This window comes from Chiloscyllium plagiosum, chromosome 37, assembly GCF_004010195.1.
Source record: "Chiloscyllium plagiosum isolate BGI_BamShark_2017 chromosome 37, ASM401019v2, whole genome shotgun sequence".
NCBI classification, from domain to species: Eukaryota; Metazoa; Chordata; class Chondrichthyes; order Orectolobiformes; family Hemiscylliidae; genus Chiloscyllium; species Chiloscyllium plagiosum.
This window is the reverse complement of record NC_057746.1, coordinates 20,218,220-20,238,178: the sequence shown is the minus strand read 5'-3', so window position 1 is coordinate 20,238,178 and position 19,959 is coordinate 20,218,220. Positions and strand designations below refer to the sequence as shown.

At 46.5% G+C, this 19,959-nt stretch overlaps 1 protein-coding gene across 5 annotated transcripts in view; it reads right to left on the bottom strand.

Annotated features, from left to right (window-relative positions):
- Positions 1-6: 6 nt before the first annotated feature.
- Positions 7-19,959, bottom strand: part of mgat1b (alpha-1,3-mannosyl-glycoprotein 2-beta-N-acetylglucosaminyltransferase b) — a 30,585-nt gene continuing 10,632 nt past the window's right edge. For 2 of the 5 annotated variants that reach the window (XM_043678039.1, XM_043678042.1), the window contains exon 2: positions 7-1,555. In XM_043678039.1, the coding sequence (XP_043533974.1) occupies positions 43-1,446 (1,404 nt within the window). In that variant the 5' untranslated portion in view covers positions 1,447-1,555 and the 3' untranslated portion in view covers positions 7-42. Of the gene's footprint in view, positions 1,556-5,463; positions 6,948-11,644; positions 12,279-18,298; positions 18,412-19,959 lie in introns of those variants that run through there. The other 3 variants (XM_043678040.1, XM_043678038.1, XM_043678041.1) reach the window with 3 other exon arrangements.

The window sequence follows — 19,959 nt, the reverse complement described above, 5'->3', positions numbered from 1 at the left end:
CGGGGCGGGGCTGGGGGCGGGGCGGGGCTGGGGGCGGTGCCGCTAGCTCCACGTGGGGTCGTAGCCGCTCCAGTCCTCGGGCGGCGCCAGGTAGACGCGGCGGCCGCGGTACATGACGCTGACGACGCCGCGGTAGCCGGCGCGCGGCACGCCCGACTTGAGGTCGTCCATGACGCCGAGCGCCTTGGCGAAGGCCTTGAAGGTGTCGCGGGAGGTGTACTGCACGCGCACCCGCCGCAGCTCGGGCCGCTCGCCGCGCTGCAGCTCCTCGAGGCGCACGGCGGGCGCGCCGTACACCCGCCGCGCGAACGCCGGGTCGTACGCCTCCCGCGCGAGGTAGGACAGGTCGAGGCGGGCGAACGGCACGAAGCGCTCGCTCAGCTTGATGAAGCGCAGGTGCTGGTCGAAGAACTGGCCGTTGCTGACCCCGCGCCGCCCGAAGGTCACCGTGCGCGAGACCTCGGGCCGCACGCACGCGCGGCCGCGCCGCTGCGCCGGCCCGCGCATCCAGTCGTCCCAGAAGGCGGCGGGCCAGCGCGGCTCGAGCTCCTCCCAGGTGTCGCTCAGCAGCATCCAGCCGAGGCCCGGGAAGAAGTCGGTGCGGTGCAGCGCGTCGGCGCGCGCCGCCTCCACCATCTGCTCCTTGCCGTTGTCGTGCCACGCGGACGCGCACCACAGGCTCGGGTCGCGGCGCAGCAGCGGCAGCAGCGCGCGGAAGTACTCGAAGAAGTCGGGCGCCACCTCCAGGTCGTCCTCGAGCACCACGGCGGCGCGGTAGCGCAGCGCGCGGAACACCTGGTTGAGCGCCCAGCGGTAGTGCCGCGAGATCTTGTAGTAGCCGCGGAACTTGCGGTGCTCGGGCGGCACGCGCGGCTCGGACAGGTCCGGCTGCCGCAGGTGCACCAGCTGGTCGCCGTACGACGCGATGACGCGCGACGTCTCCTCGTGGCCGCAGTCCTGGCTCACCAGCACCGGGTAGAGCTCCTTGGAGGGGCGGTACTGCAGCAGCTTGTCCAGGCACCGCCGGATGCTGGGCCGGTCGCAGCCAATCACCAGCACCGGCAGCACCTCCTGCGCTTCCGGGATGACGACGGAGGAGGGAGGGGGAGGAGGAGGAGAAGGAGGCGGGGCGGCGCCTGCGCCGTCAGCTTTGAGCCGCCAGAGCCCCTGGCGGTGCCGCTGGATCTGCTGCAGCAGCCGCTTCTGGTTCTCCAGCTCGGCCTCCACCTCCTCGGCCACCCGCACCACGTCGCGGGTCAGCTGCTCCGGGTCGGTGTCCTCCCTTCCGCCGCCTCCTCCTGCAGCAGCAGCACCACCACCTCCTCCTCCTCCTCCTGCAGCAGCTCCTCCAGACGGCGGCCGGCCCAGCAGGAAGAACAGCAGCAGCAGGTTCCAGCCGACGAACAGCAGCACACCCCAGACGATGACGTTGGTCCGCCGCAGCATGTCTCTCTATCCCCCCCCCTTGCACACACCCGCACACACGCACACTTTTCCAGCTTTGCTCCTCTTCCACCTCCACCAACAGCGGCTGGGTCAGTGCAACTCCATCAACCTGCAACGAAAGGGGGAGGGTGGAAGGTACACGAAAGAAAGAAAGAGGAGGAAACAAAAAAAAAGGGCAGACGTAAGTTTGCAAAATCCCGAATAACTACATTCCAAAAGCAAGTGGAGCAGCTATAACAACAACCACCACCAAAATCAACGCTGGGAGTTTAACCAGGTTTCAAACACGGAGGAGAAGGTGCTGAAGGCTCGAGGGCTTTCCTGATTTGGGAATTTATGTTTCCCTGCTTCTCGGATGCTGCCTGACCTGCTGTGCTTTTCCAGCGCCACACACTCAACGGGTTTCAAGCATGGTGGGGAATGGCAGAGTGGGACACACACGTTGGCTCTGTGGTTAGCGCCAGGGACCCAGGTTCGATTCCAGCCTGTCTGTGTGGAGTTTGCACATTCTCTGCGTGGGTTTCCTCCGGGTGTTCCGGTTTCCTCCCACAGTCCAAAGATGTACACGTTAGGGTGGAATGGCCATGCTAAATTACCAGTAGTCTTAGGTGCATTAGTGAGGGAAATGGGTCTGGGTGGGTTACTCTTCGGAGAGTCAGTGTGGACTGGTTGGGCTGAAGGCCCACTTTCCACACTGTAGGGAATCTAATATCACGTGAACCTGTTGAAGTTTGAGAAAGTTACACCCTCTAGTTAGTTAGTTACCTCAAATTACAACAGGATCTGGACCACATGGGCCAATGGGCTGAGAAGTGGCAGATGGAGTTTAATTCAGATAAATGCGAGGTGCTGCATTTTGGGAAAGCAAATCTTAGCAGGACTTATACACTTAATGGTAAGGTGTTAGGGAGTGTTGCTGAACAAAGAGACCTTGAAGTGCAGGTTCATAGCTCCTTGAAAGTGGAGTCGCAGGTAGATAGATAGTGAAGGCAGCGTTTGGTATGCTTTCCTTTATTGGTCAGACTATTGAGTACAGGAGTTGGGAGGTCATGTTGTGGCTGTATAGGACATTAGTTAGGCCACTTGGAATATTGTGTGCAATTCTGGTCTTCCTATTGGAGAGATGTTGTGAAACTTGAAAGGGATCAGAAAAGATTTACAAGGATGTTGCCATGGGTTGGAGGACTTGAGCTATAGGGAGAGGTTGAACAGGCTGGGGCTGTTTTCCCTGGAAGGTTGGAGGCTGAGGGGTGACCTTATAGAGGTTTACAAAATTATGAGGGGCGTGGATAGGAAAAATATGCAAAATATGGGGTGGGGGAGTCCAGAATTATGGTGCAACGTTTTCACACAGAGGGTGGTACGTGTATGGAATGAGCTGCCATTACAACATTTAAGAGGCATTTGGATGAGTATATGAATAGGAAGGGTTTGGAGGGACATGGGCCAGGTGCTGGCAGGTGGGACTAGATTGGGTTGAGATATCTGGTCGGCATGGACTGGTTGGACCGAAGTGTCTGTTTCCGTGCTGTACATCTCTATGATATGTATAAGAGAGAGAGACTCGCATGTTGACTTTTCAGAGTTAGATGCACACTGACATTTATGGAGTGCTGACCACAATCTACCTGCTGCACTTTCCTCATTACTTCAACCTAAAAGCTACTTTTCAGGAGAACAAACAAGGGCAGGTCTTATACAAGTTAATAGTAGCAACACTGGGTAGTGTTGTCAAACAGACCTCGGGAGGATTTAGGTATATCAATCTTTGAAATTTCCGTCACCAGTAGACGGTGAAGGTGGTGTTTAGCATGCTTACCTTCATTGCTTGGTGCTTTGAGGTTGTGCAGGATTCAGAAGAGATTTACCAGCATGTTACTAGCAATAGAGGGTTAGAGTTTTGGACATGTTGGCACTGGTTTCAAGTGTGCCCTTTAGTTACTGACGCAACTATAACAATTTATATTTATATCATGCCTTTTAAATAATGAAATGTCAAAAGATGCTTCGTGGGCACTTTTTTTGACACAATTACATGTTTATATGAACCACAATTTCATGTTCAAAGTGAGAGAAGTGGGTGATTGTCCAATTTGGCTGGAATACAATTTTCTTAGTGCCAAGGGACGCGACACTGTAGAGATGCAAAGGGAATTTAAATATCCGTACACAAAGATTACTGCACGCTAGTATATAGCTAGTACAAAGTAATCCAAAATGCGAACACAGAACATTATCCTTTATCTGAAATAGGGAATGAGAATACAAGGGAAGGAACAGAAGCTATGTTCCAGTTGTAGAGAGCACATTGTGAAATACTGGGCATTGTTACTCCCAAAAAAATGCAATGGCCGGGCTGGGGGAGTATTGTTATTTTTAAAACTTGTAGCTTAGCCATAAGGAAAATGGGAAAAACTTTTACAAAGGATAGTGGAAATCTTTAACTCCCTTTCCCTCACAAACATTCTGGATTCTATGTCATAAATGGATTGATTTGATTTATTGTCACATGTACCTAAGCACAGTGAAAAGCTTTGTTTGTGAGCAGTACAGGCAGATCATTAAATGAAAGAAAACCCGGACAGAGTAAGGCATACAGGTTAGTGTGCCCTAGGCAAGATCCCATTAATAGTGTGAGCATTATTTGAAGTTAGAGACTCCATTCAGTGTAATAAACGGCAGGAATTCTCAAGGCTGCATAGGCAGATAGTTGTTGGGATGCAGGTCGACTGTGATCTAACCGAATGGTAGGGTAGCTTTCAGAGCTGAAGTGCCCTCCCCCTTTTCATGTGGCTCTGTGGTAATGCCCAGGACTAATCTGCACTGTACATGCTCGAAGTTTGTTTGGATGGGACAGCTCAGAGGGAGCTTTACGCTTTTCCTAGTTTTTGATGGGACAAGCATAAAAGAAGTTGTACTAACCCAAGTTATTCATGATCTGAAGGTGTTTGGTGGGATATTTTCACTACATAGCTAACCTGAGTTACATCTAGTCCAAGAGAGTTTGATGGAACAACGAAAGTGGGAACTTTACTCTGTGTCAAACCCGGGATGCCAATATGATATACCACCATCACTGAAGGAACTCTCATACAATGTAAACAGGAGCAAACCCAGTCACAGGGTTAATTTGTCCCAACAGGAATCAAACAGACGAACTGCCTGGACTAAGTTGCAGTCAGTGTGCAAGAGTAAAAGACAGTTCATACGGAGCATGCTACAGTTAAAGATAAATGGTGGCGACAGGGTTAAAAATGGATAGATAGGCTCCCGGTTGAAGAGCAGCAGCTTTGGGGTTAATAGGAACAAGCAAAATAAGAGAATGGTTTATAAAGGGTTAATGAGGACACCCCAATCTCAGAGTAGATTGTGTGACTGAGTTAATAGATGAGGAAGTTCGCATATGCCAATATCACACCCAGGCACTAATTCATGTAATTAGTTACTTCCCTGAATGACAATAAGCCTGTATCTGTTGGTTCTGATAATTATATTTACAAGGCAGCCCTGCTTCCAACAGCACGGCAACAAATTAAAACTAACAAAGAGATGGCATCCAAATATTACGTAATTCAGGGAACAGTGTGTACACAAGGACCGGGGGAGTACAGAAAGAAATCTGGAGACTGTCAGTAAATATACAGAAACAATTTCTGCAAATAACACTTCCTCTGCCTCATCTTTGATTCCCATGGTATTAAATTAAGCTCCAGGATTAACACCCTCCACCACCCATCCACACACACTCATCCCTCCTTTCCATCTTCCCCTTCTACATTTTTATCTCTGACAATATAGGAGTGGAAGTGGGCTCATTTTGACCCATTTTACATGGATGGTTAGATCAGATACAGAAACAGCTGAATGCAAGTCAGAAAGTCAGCAAAAAAGCTTGCTAAGATATTAGGCAGCAACAATCACCAAAGCTTCCTTCTTTATCCCCCTCGTTCTCCTCTATCCTCCCTTACCCACCAATACTCTACTCATGTCTCTCTCACCCTATCCTTCGATACTTACATTGGACTCTACCCATTGTTGGACCCTATTCGACGCCACTTGGCTGCCAAACCCACCGCTGATCTGGACTTGAAACAGAACCTGCCAGCCCAGAATATCCTCTCACCCAGTCAGACGTTGGAGGTTTCCGCACAACCTCTGCTAGATGTTAGGAGCACTGATATCTGACTCCCTCTAAGGATCATTTCAGTGAATCCTCTCAAGAAAACATGGTTGAAGTGCGAGTGCTGCCCTTTAATGGGGCCTCCAAGGGTGACAGGCCTCACTGATCACAGCTGTTCTACATCATTTCTGAACCCTCTCTCATTCAACCGGGGACTAGCCAGCTGTTTCCCTTGCTTTCATTCCAAAAAAACTCAAACAGCTCTGAAAGTAGGCACAACATGATTCCTGCAGCATTACTTATTAGATATAAAATACTAGAACTTCAGGGAAGAGAAATGAAGAAATTCTCTGCAGACTCTGCCTCTCGGACACCATTTTTATTGCTGGACACCCTTAACACACCCTTTCCTACGACACCTTTCTATGCAAATACCTGCTTGTTCACCCACTCCCTGAAGAGACTCCAAACACACCTTCCAAGTGTATACTGTATCCATTGCTCATGTAGTCTCTAGATTGGAGGGACCAAAATTGAGATACAGATTTTTAATCGGTAAGGGAATCAAGAGTTATAGGGATAAGGCAGCAAAGTGAGGTTGAGAATGATCAGAACAGCTAATGCTATCGAATATTGGATCAGACTTGATAAGCCAAATGGCCTACCACTGCTCCTAATTTTTATGGTCTTATTAATGCAGACTGGGTAATTGCTTCACTGGATAACTCTTCTGTTCAGTCTGTAAGTGGGACCCTGAGCTACCTGTCACTTATTTCAACGTTCCACCTTGCTCCCATTCTGCCCTTTCCATCTAGGCTCAGTTGCATTGTCAGAACATTGAATTCACAGACCCACGGACTCAACACTGCATTCACCAAGTTTAGATTGCATCCTCCACTCCCATTTTTATTGTGTTTATTAACTGGTTTATGTCTTACTTTTCTTCGTTTTTCCCTCATTTCCTCGACTTGCTTTCGGAATGTAGCTATTCGGAATTTTGCCATTTACACCTGCCGTAAACATGTCCAAGAGAGACAGGCAGTGGCAATAGTTTTGTCGTTGGACAGATAATCAAGGGACCCAGTTTAACACTCTCTTCCAATGAAAACATTTGCAGTATTTATAATCATATACACAACATCTTCCAAGATTCTGCCCACTCAACTTGTCTGTATCCTTCTGTAGCCTTCCTACCAAGTGATATGGGCAAAACACAGGCAAGTGGGACTAGTTTACTTTGAGAAACTTGGTCGGCATAGATGAGTTGGATCAAAGGGTCTGTTTCCATTCTGTATCTGAATCCCGCTATTGGGCTACATGTGAGTCCAGGCCAAAAAACATTGTGAATGATTATTGATCATCCTCTGAAATAGCCTAACAAGTCCCTCAGTTGTATCTGACCATGCAAAGTCTGATAAAAGGAATGAAACTGGACAGACACTGGTTGTTTTCCCCTCAACATTCTGGAAATACTATCAAAGACTTGTGTTCTATATCTCACTACACCACTAGTTTCCATTCTGTATCTGAATCCCGCTATTGGGCTACATGTGAGTCCAGGCCAAAAAACATTGTGAATGATTATTGATCATCCTCTGAAATAGCCTAACATGTCCCTCAGTTGTATCTGACCATGCAAAGTCTGATAAAAGGAATGAAACTGGTTGTTTTCCCCTCAACATTCTGGAAATACTATCAAAAACTTGTGTTCTATATCTCACTACACCACTAGTCGAGCAGTTCCAATTACAGGTAGAAGGCAGAGTCAGGAAACAACATCAGTAAACCTAACCGTCATGATCCTGGGGGGGGGGGTTTGTGTCAAAATTCGGAAGGCTGTCAAGCAACAGCCTAGTCACATGCATGGAATTGTATCTTACAAGACACTGTCCCAGGCAAAACCAATCCCAAGCTGGCAGTAGAGCGATAGATGATCAGGAGGGAGACACCTGATAGTCCTCAACATTAATTCTGGATCTCAAAGTCTCAGGTCCAATATGAACATTTAAACACCTTGCTGATTTTCTTATCCCCTTCCCTCATTGATAAAAGAAGTTTCCTTCATGTTGAACACAACTTGGAGGAAGGAGAGCAAAGACAAAGGTATATCCATGTAGGGACTTCAATGTCCATCACCAAGAATGGCTTGGTAGTACCACTACTGACTCTCCAAGCTGGCGGAGTTGTAAACAAAATATATGCTAGACTAGGTATGCAGAAGGTGGCGAAGAAACCAACAAGATTCAGCTGCATCTGTCACATGGCAGTGTTGTCAGGAGTGACCGGGGCACAGTCCTGGAGGCGATGAACTCACATTTCAAACATATTGCAATGTGTTACGTGGCAACCATGCTGAGCAGGTTAGATTTTAACTAGATCTAGCAACTCAAGCCTGGTCATCCACGAGACACAGCGAGACAATCGCAGTCAGCAGAGCTGTCTTCAACCACAATCTGTAAGCCCATAGCCTGGTAAATCCCCCACATTAACATTACCATCAAGCCGGGGAATTAGTGAAGTTTCACCAGAAGCAGCACTAGGATATAACCTAAAGATAAAATGTATTAACCTGGAGAAAGTATAACAACAGTCTGCAGAGGAACCTTAATTATCCTAACATTTGATTTTATAAACAAAATACTCCCCATCCGTGTTGTTTGAATAATTGAGATTCCCTTGTGTTTGCATACCAAGGACACAAGCCAAGCTAAATGATTCCATGTCACTGGATCAGATCTACACTCTGTAGTCTTGCTACATCCAGTAATAAATGGTGCTGGACAAAATAAACAACTCACTAGGAGGAGGGACTCTTTTCAATTATCCCCATCCTCAACTAGTGAACCCCAATGTCTGTGTTGGTTTGTCAAACTCTTTGCTTTCAGGGGCAAGGTGGGGAGGCAGGCTGTATCAGTTGGATATGGGAAAGGGAATTGAACTCATCTAGCCAACTAAGTAAAATCGTGACCATTTTACCTTCCAAAGGATCAATAAGTGATCATGTTGGGTTCATCACCTGATCTATGGTGGGGAGATGTCATTTTCCCCATCTATATAAGACGAGAAGATCAGTTTAACAAGTCAGTGAAGGGCTCTCTGTTTGACAACTTGGATCACACGGTGCCTGCTGTGACTCTGGGCTAACACTTTCGTCCCAAGAGTCAGATCATCATTAGTTTGAGGACAGCTTCACAGAGAGGTGCACGTAAACTAAGCGGACACTCCAGTGCAGTACCAAAGGCGTAGGTGGTGACAGAGATACCACCTTATGGATGAGAAGTTAAACAAAAGCACTATCAGTCTCCTGTTGTGGAGTTAGGAGATACCACCACACACTGTGAACTCGCAAGTTTCCTAGTTATACCTTAATCAGCATCACTAAAAGAGATTAGTGATCATCACTGCTGTTCATGGGTACTTGCTCTGCACAATGGAGCTGACACATTTCCAACATTGGACACATTTCAAATGCTTGATTAGCCAAGAGAAGATCCGAGGATCTGAAAAGGACTTTAAAAGCGCAAATCCATATTTCGTTCATAGCTTTAAACAATGCTACACCTAAAGAATATACCAAGCAAATGAAAAAAAAATAAACCCAAAGCATGAGAGAGTTAGTGGTTTGCTGCAGTGAATCTCTAGTTCTGTTAGTAAAATTCTCAGTGGCAGTATCTGGTTACAATCTATGTCTGATACATTAAAGTAGTTAAAACAGCGTGCGAGAGCTGGATACAGGATATGGACACAAAACCAACAACACAACATACAAAAACATACACACCTCCTCAAAATATACCCAGAAAAACACTTTAAACCAGTGACACAGCTCCACACCAAACAAAAAGCCTAAAACAAATCCAGGTATGCACAGAGGCTTGAAACAAACTAAAGCAAAACCAGTGACACACACCTAAAGAGCAAACCAAAAAACACATTCTACATTCACACGTGTACACAAACACAAAACCAAAAACATAGTCGGGTGCCCATGCAGAAACACTCAAAACTCAGAACCTAGGTACTCAACAGTGACACGGAAACCAAAGACACAAGCAACGCACCCGTACGCACAGAAACAACCAGTATATACACACATACACCCAGGTACACTTGTATGCACGCACCCAGAACTAAAAACAAACCAAGCAAAACACCCAGCTGCACAGGGAATCAAATTCACACCCCAGAGAGGCAGAACCAAAAAACACATCCAAATGAGAATCAGAGCTGCAGATTAAAAGCAAGAGAGTATGTGAGAAAAGACAGAATAGGAAACAGAAACCACACATGGACAGCAAAGCTTTTTATGTTCAATTGGGCTGGTTTCCAGGGAAATAGAAACATGTTGCATATCTAATTACATCTCAGGGACAGGAGGTTTAGGAGAGAAAGGAGGATCTGAAACTGATGCTGGAACTTGAACGAAATTAAGCTACCATCTGGCAAATTGCTAACCCCCAGAACCTGCTTCTGTTAAACGATCACAGGTGTTAGATTACCTCAAATGGCCCCACGTAAAAAGGGGGTTGGCAAGAGCCTCCTTTCAAAGGATGAAGATCTCAATCAGACTGCTGTCTTACGTTATCTGAACCTGGTTCCACAATAGCAGTCACTACGTACAGAGCTGGGACAAACTTATTAATAAGTGGGCAGCTGGGAAAAAGCACACCAAGTGTTGTTGAACAAGCAGCTGGAGAGCACCTTATGGAGGAATCCATAAGGTGTACTGGCAGGAGGAGGCCATTTGGCCCATCGAGTCTGCTGCGCCATTCAGTGAGACTGTGGCTAATCTGATCACCCTCAATTTCACTCTCCTGACTTTGGTTTTGGTCTGTTTCACTGTGTCTATTTCAACATCAATTCACACACACCCTTTCACTGAAGGAGAAACCAGAGCCAAACCAGAAACCACTGGGAAATCCTACACGATGGACAAGAACTTTCGCTCCATGGGCATGGGCCAAGAAGGAGTTCTCGGCGGTGAGCACTTACAATTCCTGATTCCAATGCAGGCCCAGTCTGCCTTCCCAAGTGGATGTAAAAGGATCCCATGGGGCAATAATTTAAAAAAAAACATCTTCTCAGTGTCCAGGCTAATATTTCTGGACTAACACCACCTTAAAAAGAAAAATAAGTGCTGTCTACCTGCCTGCATTTAAACGTAATTTTGTGTGCGTCTGTGTGCACTGTAAAGTGCTTTATGGAGCCTGAAAAGTACTATATCAATGTAAGCTTTTCTTTCAAATGCTGCCAACTCATCCTTTGGGCAGGGCCACTGCCACCCAGACTGTGCTACAATGGTCGTTCGTGGAAATTAGTTAGTCTGTGCAGAACTGCTCCTGACATTTTTCTTTGCTTCTCTTGTTAGCAGGGGAACAGGAGTTGCAGACAGAGACACCCTGACAGACCCCAGTGCAGCCACAGGCCAAACTGGGGCATCCAGTCACTCCAGCACACACAATCCCTGCCAGGGAGATCCAGCGCACATTCTGGGGGCGAGGCAGCAGAGAACAGAACAATTCCAGTACCCGTCACACCACAACAACAGCGCTGGCTTCCCAGCAGACCCCCACCACCAAGTGTACCGTGACCAGGAGTCAGAGGGCAGGATGTTCTCCCAGCCCCAGGAACAGAACAATTCCAGTACCCGTCACACCACAACAACAGCGCTGGCTTCCCAGCAGACCCCCACCACCAAGTGTACCGTGACCAGGAGTCAGAGGGCAGGATGTCCTCCCAGCCCCAGGAGCATCCGCAGCGACTGACCCTACACAACTCCTGCACACAGCCCACCGCCGCGACCAGCTTTACAAGTGATGCGTTAAAATGCAAAAGCCGCTTGAGAACATTAAGGGGGGGGGGGTGGAAGAGAGGGAACCCCCCACCCCCCCTTTGAAAAGGCTCTACTACCCCAGAGTGCCACACGTTGACAAGTGAAAGAAATCTGAAACGCACCTTCAGGGGAACGTGAGAATGGGGAGGGGAGGCTGGGTGATGAAGACATTAAAAAGTTCACACGCACACACATTAAAGTTTCTAAACGACTCTTCCCAGAGAGGAAGTGCAATTTTTACATACTGGCTACCAACTCGGTCATCGTCCAACGATCACGGCTCTCTCTCTCTCTCTCCTCATTGCCCACTGCCGGCTATTCTGAAATCTTGTCCAAGCGACACCAGGATAAAACATTTGGGAACAGACTAGGTGCTTCGGGGCAGTTGGAGGGAGGGGGGGGAAAGACTGATGGAAGCGAAGCAGCTTCCAGACCGAGTTCTTTATTTCTTGACGTCAGACTTTGTTCTGTGCACAACTTTGAATGAATACAATCTGCCACTCCCTGTCTGTGGTGTACAGAACCGCCTGGTCAGCTCAGCGAAGGTGCACGACATTCCTGGCTGCACGCATCACCAGATTTCCACCTCCAAACAAACAAACAAAAAAAAACCAACACCGTGGCACAAACCTTTTCGACAACGACAACAACAACTTGCATTCACATAGCATCCTCAATGTACAGCGAGGGCCCGAGGTGTTAACTGTATAAATTAAGTATATACTAAGTACATGATTGGATGGTTATTAGTCACGCCGGAATTTAAATTTGATCAGTTTTTTTTCTTGAAAATAAATTGTTATGGTACCCCTACTTAAGACTCAGTAGTTTAACACAAGAATACTCCTTAGGAATGAGGGGTGACCGTATGGAGGTTTTAAAATCATGAAGGGGCACGCCATAGGGTGAATAGTCAAGGTCTTTTGTCCCCCAGAGTAGGCTAGTTCAAAACTAGAGGGCATTGGTTTAAGGTGAGAAAGGAAAGATTTAAAAGGGACTGAAAGGGCAACTTTTTCACACACGGTGGTGCGTGTATGGAATGAGCTGCCAGAGGAAGTGGTGGAGGCAGAGACAATTACAACATTTAAAAGGCATCTGGATGGGTATATGAACAGCAAGGCTTTAGAGGGATATGGGCCAAGTGCTGGCAAGTGGAACCAGATTAATTTAGGATATCTGGTCAGCATGGACGAGTTGGACCAAAGGTACCATTTCTATGTTGTGCATCTCTATGACTCTGTGAACAGACATCCTCCCAAAGATGTGGAGCCTAGTTGTGAGCACACTGCTGCGCACAAATTGACTGCCACACATGCTATCTTACCGGAGACTCCACTTCATGTACCTCCCTGGTCACACAGTGCCTTGGAAGATCCTGAAGTTCTGATAGGTGCTACAGAAATGCACCTGTGTTTTCCAGTCTTTTTATTTGGATCAGTGCATCATGAGAGGAAATAAAGGCAAAAGTAGGGAGTTTATTCGTCATTTATACAGGGTGCTGATGAGACTACTGCCGTACTGTGTATAGTATTTATCTCCTTGGCTAAGGAAGGACGCAAATGAGCTGGAAGTACTTCAGAGAAGCTTGTAGACCAACCACTGGAATGGGTAAGTTGCATTACCAGGAAAGACTGGACAAGTTAAGCTTGTAACTGCTCAAGTTCAGAAGAGTAGGGATCTTCATAGGGTGGATGTGGAAAGGATTTCTCTTGTGAAAGAATCTGGGAATCACTGCTTAAAAATAAGGGGGTCACCCATTTAACACAGATGAGGAGAATTTTCTTCTCTCAAAGTCAGAGAAACTTGAATGTCAAAGTGTATAAAGCTTAGGACTGTTTAAAATAAAAAAGCTTATGGCAGATACCAAGGGCAGAGTCCACATTAGAGTATAAGAAAAAAGTGCAGGGAGGAATTTAAAAGGAAATTATGAAACTAAGAGAAGGATAAGAGCAGCAGAAATATGGGAACACCACCACCGGCAAGTTTCCTTCCAAGCACTCATTATCTTGACTTGGGAATATATCACTGTGTCACGGGGTCAAAATCGATCTCTAATGGCATTGTGGGTTTAGCTACACCAAGTGGACTGCAAAGACATTGGTGAGGCCTCTTCTGGAGTATGGTGTGAAGTTCTGGTCACATTGTTATAGGAAGGATATCATTAAGCTGGAGAGGGTTCAGAAGAGTGTGGAAGGTTTGAGTTATAAAGAAAGGCTGGGACTTTCTTTCGCTACAGCAGAGGAGGTTGAGATTTGACGTTATGAAATTTATACAGTACTGAGGTATAATGGTAGCTGTCTTTTCCCTAGGATGCGGGATTTCAAGACTAGGGAGCACATTTTTATGGTGAGAGGAAAGAGATTTTAAAAAAGACATGAGAGGCAATTATTTTTACACAGAGGGTGGTTCATGTCTGGAATGAACCTCCTAAGGAATTGGTGGATGTGGGTAAAATGACAAGGTTTAAAAGACATTTGGATAGATACATGAATAGGAAAGGATTGGAGGGATGTGGGCCAAGACCAGGCAGGTGTGATTAGTTTAGTTTAGGATTATGTGCTGCATAAACTGGTAGGACTGAAGAGTCTGTTTCTATGCTGCATGATTCTATTACTCTTAGATATGAGAATTGGTAAGGCATTAAATGATGATCAGTGGACATCAGGTGAACAGACAGCAACAAATGGAATCCTAGAGAGAGTGCAGAGGAGATTTACCAGGATACTGCTTGTGCTAGAGGGTCCAAACTATGAGGAAAGGTTGGATAGGCTTGGGGTTAACCTCTCTGGAGTGGCAAAAGTGGAGGAAGACCGATCGAGATCTGCAAGATTAAAAGTACATTGATAGGAAGGCACTTTTTCCATTACAGAGAGGTTAATACCAGAAGGTGTAGATTTAATGTAAGAGGTAGAAGGTTAAGGTGGGAATTGAGGAGAAGTCTTTTCACCCAGAAGGTGTTGGGAGTCTGGGTTTAGAAAATCATGAGGGGCATAGATAAGATAAATAACAAAAAGATCTTTTCCTGAAGGTGGGTGACTTCAAAACTAGGGGGCATATTTTTACAGTGAGAGGAGAAAGATTTAAAAGTGACCTGAGGGGCAACTTTTTCCATAGAGGGTGGTTTGTGTGTGGAATGACCTGCCAGAGGAAGCGATAGATGCAGGTACAGTTACACCATCTAAATGACATCTCGACAGGTACATGGATAGGAAGGGTTTAGAGAGGTATGGGTCAAATGCCGGCAAATGTGACTGGCTGAGGGGTGACCTTGTAGAGGTTTATAAACCACGAGGGGCATGGATAGGGTAAGTAGACAAGGGGTGGGGGAATCCAAAACTATAGGGCATAGATTTAGGGTGAGAATGGGAAAAATTTACAACGGGCCTATGGGGTAACTTTTTCACACAGATGGTGGTACATGTATGGAATGAGCTGCCAGAGGGTGTGGAGGAGTGTGGGTCAATTACGACATTTAAAAGGCATCTGGATGGGAATATGAATAGGAAGGGTTTAGAGAGATATAGGCTAAGTACTGGCAAATGGGACTAGATTAGGTTAGGATACCTGGTCACATGGATGTGTCGGACCAAAGCTGTACATCTCTATGACTCTAGTTTAATTAGATTAGATTAGATTTCCTACAGTGTGGAAACAGACCCTTCGGCCCAACCAGTCCACACTGACCCTCCAAACAGTAACCCACCCAGATCCATTTCCCTCTGATGAATGCACCGAATACTATGGGCAATTTAGCATGGCCAATTCAACTAACCTGCACATCTTTGGATTGTGGGAGGAAACCCATGCAGACACGGGGAGAATGTGCAAACTCCACACAGACAGTCGCCTAAGGCTGGAATCAAACCTGGGACCCTGGTGCTGTGAGGCAGCAGTGCTAATCACTGAGCCACCGTGCCACTCATGGGGAAACATGGTCAGCATGGACTGGTTGGACCAGAGGGTCTGTTTCTGTGCTCTGACTGAGTCAGAAACTCTTTGGCTCTGGAGGATATGGTTCAAGAGCTACAAAACGACATTAGTATAGTTAGATCTGTGCTGATTGACAAGTACACAATGGGCCAATTGGCCTCTTTCGATGCTGTATAAATTTATGAGTCTATGGAATTCTTTTCCTCAAAAAGTGGTGAAAGTAGAATCCTTGAAGGCATTTGAGGCAGAGTGGGTGAAAGGTCATCAAGGTTGGTGGGAATGTTTAATAATTAGATCAGTCTTGATTTTATTGATTACAGCAGTGTCAAAAGATTGCATGACCTCAAGAAGGGTCCTAAAGGCAAGGAGTTTAAGGGAGATAGTTCCAGAGCTTGGAGCCTACTCTGAAGACATGGAAGTCAATGGTGTGGCAAAGAATTTGAGGGACATACAAGAGGCATGGACTGCAGGAGAACAGTACCCTCAAAAGTCTTTAGTGCTGCAGAGACAGGGCAGGGTAAGGCAATAAAGGGTTTTGAAGAAAAGGGATAGCACAGTGCCTCAAAGCAGCAGGGCCCAAGTTCAATTCCACCCTCAGGAGACTGTCTGGAGTTTGCACATTCTCCACATGTCTGTGTGGGTTTCCTCCGGATGCTCTGGTTTCCTCCCTGTGAAAAGTGATGCAGATTAAGGTGGCTTGGCTATGCTGAATAGCCTATAGTGTCCAAGGACGTGCAGGCTAGATGGATTAGCCTGGGAAATACAGGGTAGGGGGTGTGGGTCGCTCTTTGGAGGGTTGGCATGGACTCAGTGGGCTGAATGGCCTGCATCCACATTGTAGGGATTCTATGGATGAGAATGTCCTTCCGCAGTGCTGAGTGCAGTGAGTCTGGCGACAGTGTGAACCACCCTACCCAGCACTGTGAGATCACATTGATGATTACACTATGCACAATAGCTCAAATCAGTAGCAATGTAACCCCACAGACTGCAGGTCTGTGCTTCATTGGAAACTGCATGCGTGGGGGAGGTCAGGATAAGACTTGGCCACAGGTCTCTATCCCCAATTTAAGGTTTGTCACATGAAGAATGGGCACAGCGGGTAAGTGACATCTGTGGACCTTACTCCTAACATTTTAGGGTGGTGTAAAGCTGGGATTAGCACAAAACAGACAGGGAGGGGATAGGAAGATAAAATGAATAGTAAAGGGTTAAGGGACTATGGAACGCATTATGCGTAACTGTCAAGTCAGTCACAGCATTTGCGAAACACTTATCTAATTTCCTCTTAAATATCGTGATTGTCTTGCAGAAAATAATTATCAAAGAGGGTCAAAGAAAACGGCCATTGTTGATTCAATCACCCCGTGGAGGAGCGAGGAACAGCGCAAGGGACAAAATAGCAACCATATGTTCTTGAACAGCACTGATTCATTGTGAGCATTATACACGTGTACATGTCCACTGTAATGTTGTTAGTGGGGCCAGTCTATGATCAAATGCTTCACAGGAGTTCCTTGAACAGCAGGAAGCCACTTGAGCTTAGTCTGTCTTTCATTTCAATCATAGCTTATTTATATTTTAAATTCCAGCTTGGATCGCTGACCTTTAACAATTCCAATTAATCCACACCCTTTACAGATTTCTTTTTGGGTGGGGGAGGTGGGAGAAATGGGGAGAGAGAAGATGGGGACAGAGCTCTTGATTGCTCTGAACAGCCCGGATCTTATGGACTGTTATAGACTCCCCACTTCTACTTCACAAATTAATAGTTTCTCCACATCCACCCAAATAGTCTCAAATACTACAAATTAAATAACCCGGCAATCTTCTGTGCTGCAGGAAGTACAATCCTGGTCTACGCAACCAGTCCTTGTAATTTTAAGCCTTGATTAGCAGGGCTCTGGTAGCAGAAATATGCACCACTGATCGAAGGCAGTTCAGAGTCACAACGTACCACATTGGCACGCTGAGTTTTGATCGTCCTGACACAGGAAGGTGTTAAGCTGCCCATTCACTGCCTTCACCAGAGGACAGTGAGTGTAATTCGCTGTGTGCACGTCTCTGTCTCTCTCGCTGCATCTCTGTTCATGTCTCTCCCTCTGTGGTCTGGAACACCTGCAGCATGGCTTGTAAACACTAACACTCACTCAGCGAGCCCATGACGTGGAAAGAACGGAAAGGCTTTCTGGCTCGCGTATTTACAAAAGCACCTCAGACCGTCTCAGAGTGCTGTTCTGAAGCACCGTCACGAGGAACATAGAAGCAGCCACTTTGTGCACAGGAACCCTGTCCAAACCTCCCACAAACAACAAAGTGATAATGACCAGCCCATTGGGCTCAAGGCCAGAGGTGTACCCCCAAGCAAGTGAGAACCAGAAAGCTGCAAAGAAGAGAAGGCCTGGACTTCATGAGCTGGCTGGCCAGGGGGTTGCACGTAGCCCACAGAAGCAGCTTGGAGATGTTTTTAAAGCAGGCGCTGCACATCACAAAGACTACTTTTTAACACATACAACCAATGCACTACTTGGTGGAGGGGGATGGGTGAAGAGCTGAAAGATGGAGGTAGGAACTGCAGTGAAATGAGCAGAGTCCCAGCCAGTCACACAAATGAAACTGCTGTCTGAAGGTGCAGCACAGAGACAGAGACAGAGACAGAGACACACACAAAGCAAAACAGAGTGGCCAGGCAGACAGAGGGCGAGAGGGGGGTCCAATGGTGTAGAGGTACACGACACAGAGGAGAAGAGGGGGTGCAAGGCTCAGAGAGGGGATGGAACAAATGAGAAATCACACGAGTGAAACACAGCACTTGCAAAGGAGCGTACGAGCAAGCAAGACAAGACAGCAGCCAGCAGAAAATGCAGGTGGTACACAGCTCAAAACACTGGAGAGCAAACAATCCCAGGGTGAAACTGGAATTCATAGCCCCCCGTCCTATTTACAAATGCTGAAAAGGAGTTCGATACCTTAACTCCTGCTGCAGGGACACGATATTAAACCGTTGGTGGTTGGTCACAAGCACATGACCTTGGAAAGTTGTATTAGTGCTGTTGAACAGTCACCAGATCGTCAGCAATAACTAGAAGGAAAACAATATGCCTTAAAATAGTACACACTATCTATGATTACCCAGGTGCTGTATGACTGACTCAGCCAAAGTTTACACTAATTGATGACTGATCACTTTGTAATTGGCTAACCTGCATGTCTTGGTCAGTGGACACAGGGCTTAAAGTCTAACTCCCTTACACATTAACTGAAGGGAAGAGCGGAACACAAGTTTTTGCACCGTGACTGCTGAAGGAAACACAGCTGAACCTGGTTGCTGTTACTGTCAGAGATAATGCTCCTCGGATGCTGCCTGAACTGCTGTGCTCTTCCAGCATCACTAATCCAGAATCTGGTTTCCAGCATCTGCAGTCATTGTTTTTACCTGTCAGAGATAATGTCCTGTCCAGAAAGAAAATTAAAGAACTTGCACCTACAGTGTGCACAATGAATGTTTGGACCTTACCCACAATTAAGGACTTTTATCTTTCTAAAAAGTGGCTTTGCCATTGTAATTTACAAAACAAAAGCAGCCATTCTAAGCACAGAATAGTTCCATAGCCATGTGACAATGTCCTGTTGATGCTAATGTTTTTTTCATAAATGTTATGTTGGCTGAGGGCTAACTAATTTAGTGCGGCACAGTGGCTAGCACCGCTGCCTCACAGCACCAGGGTCCCAAGTTCAATTCCAGCCTCAGGTGACTGTGTAGAGTTTGCACATTCTCCCTGTGTTTCAGTCCAAAGATGTGCAGGTCAGATGAATTGGCCATGCTAAATTCCCAATAGTGCTAGGTGCATCATTCAGAGGGGAATGGGTCTGGGTGGGTTACTCTTTGGAGGGTCAGTGTGGGCTGAAGGGCCTGTTTCCACACTGTAGGGAATCTAATCTAATTCCCCATTAACTTTGCAACAGCTTTCATGTTATCTTTTACATTCACCACATAGGGCAGACATAGACTCAGTTTCGACTATTCATCTGAAAATGCAGCACTTCCTCATCTGAACTGAGCTATCAGCAGAGAGAGCCACCTTTTAAACCAAATGAGTGATGAATCAACTCTACTCTTTTTAACCCCTCTATCAGTCAGAACAAATATCTTTAATTCTTTCTAGCAAGCAGCTTTATTGCTCTTCATTTGAAACATAGTATAAGACCAAACTAAAAAGCGGGTTTGAACAAAAGAAAGAGAAACAATAGCCAACCTACTGGACATACAGAACAGAAAACAGGACGCTGAACCTATCAACAAAGACGGCATACTTAAACTACTGGACTTGTGCCTCACAACACACTTCACATTCAACAACCAGATATACGAACAAATCAACGGAACACCCATGGGATCACCAATCTCGGGACTCATAGCAGAGGCAGTTATGCAAAGGTTAGAACAAACAGTCCTACCACAAATTCAACCCAAACTCTAGGTCAGATATGTCGATGACACGTTTGTAACCATTAAAAACACGGAAATAGAAAAAAAAACACACCGGATCATCAACGCCACACTCACAGGAATCCAATTCACGAGAGAAGAAGAAAAGGATAGCCAACTCCCATCCCTAGACGTGATGGT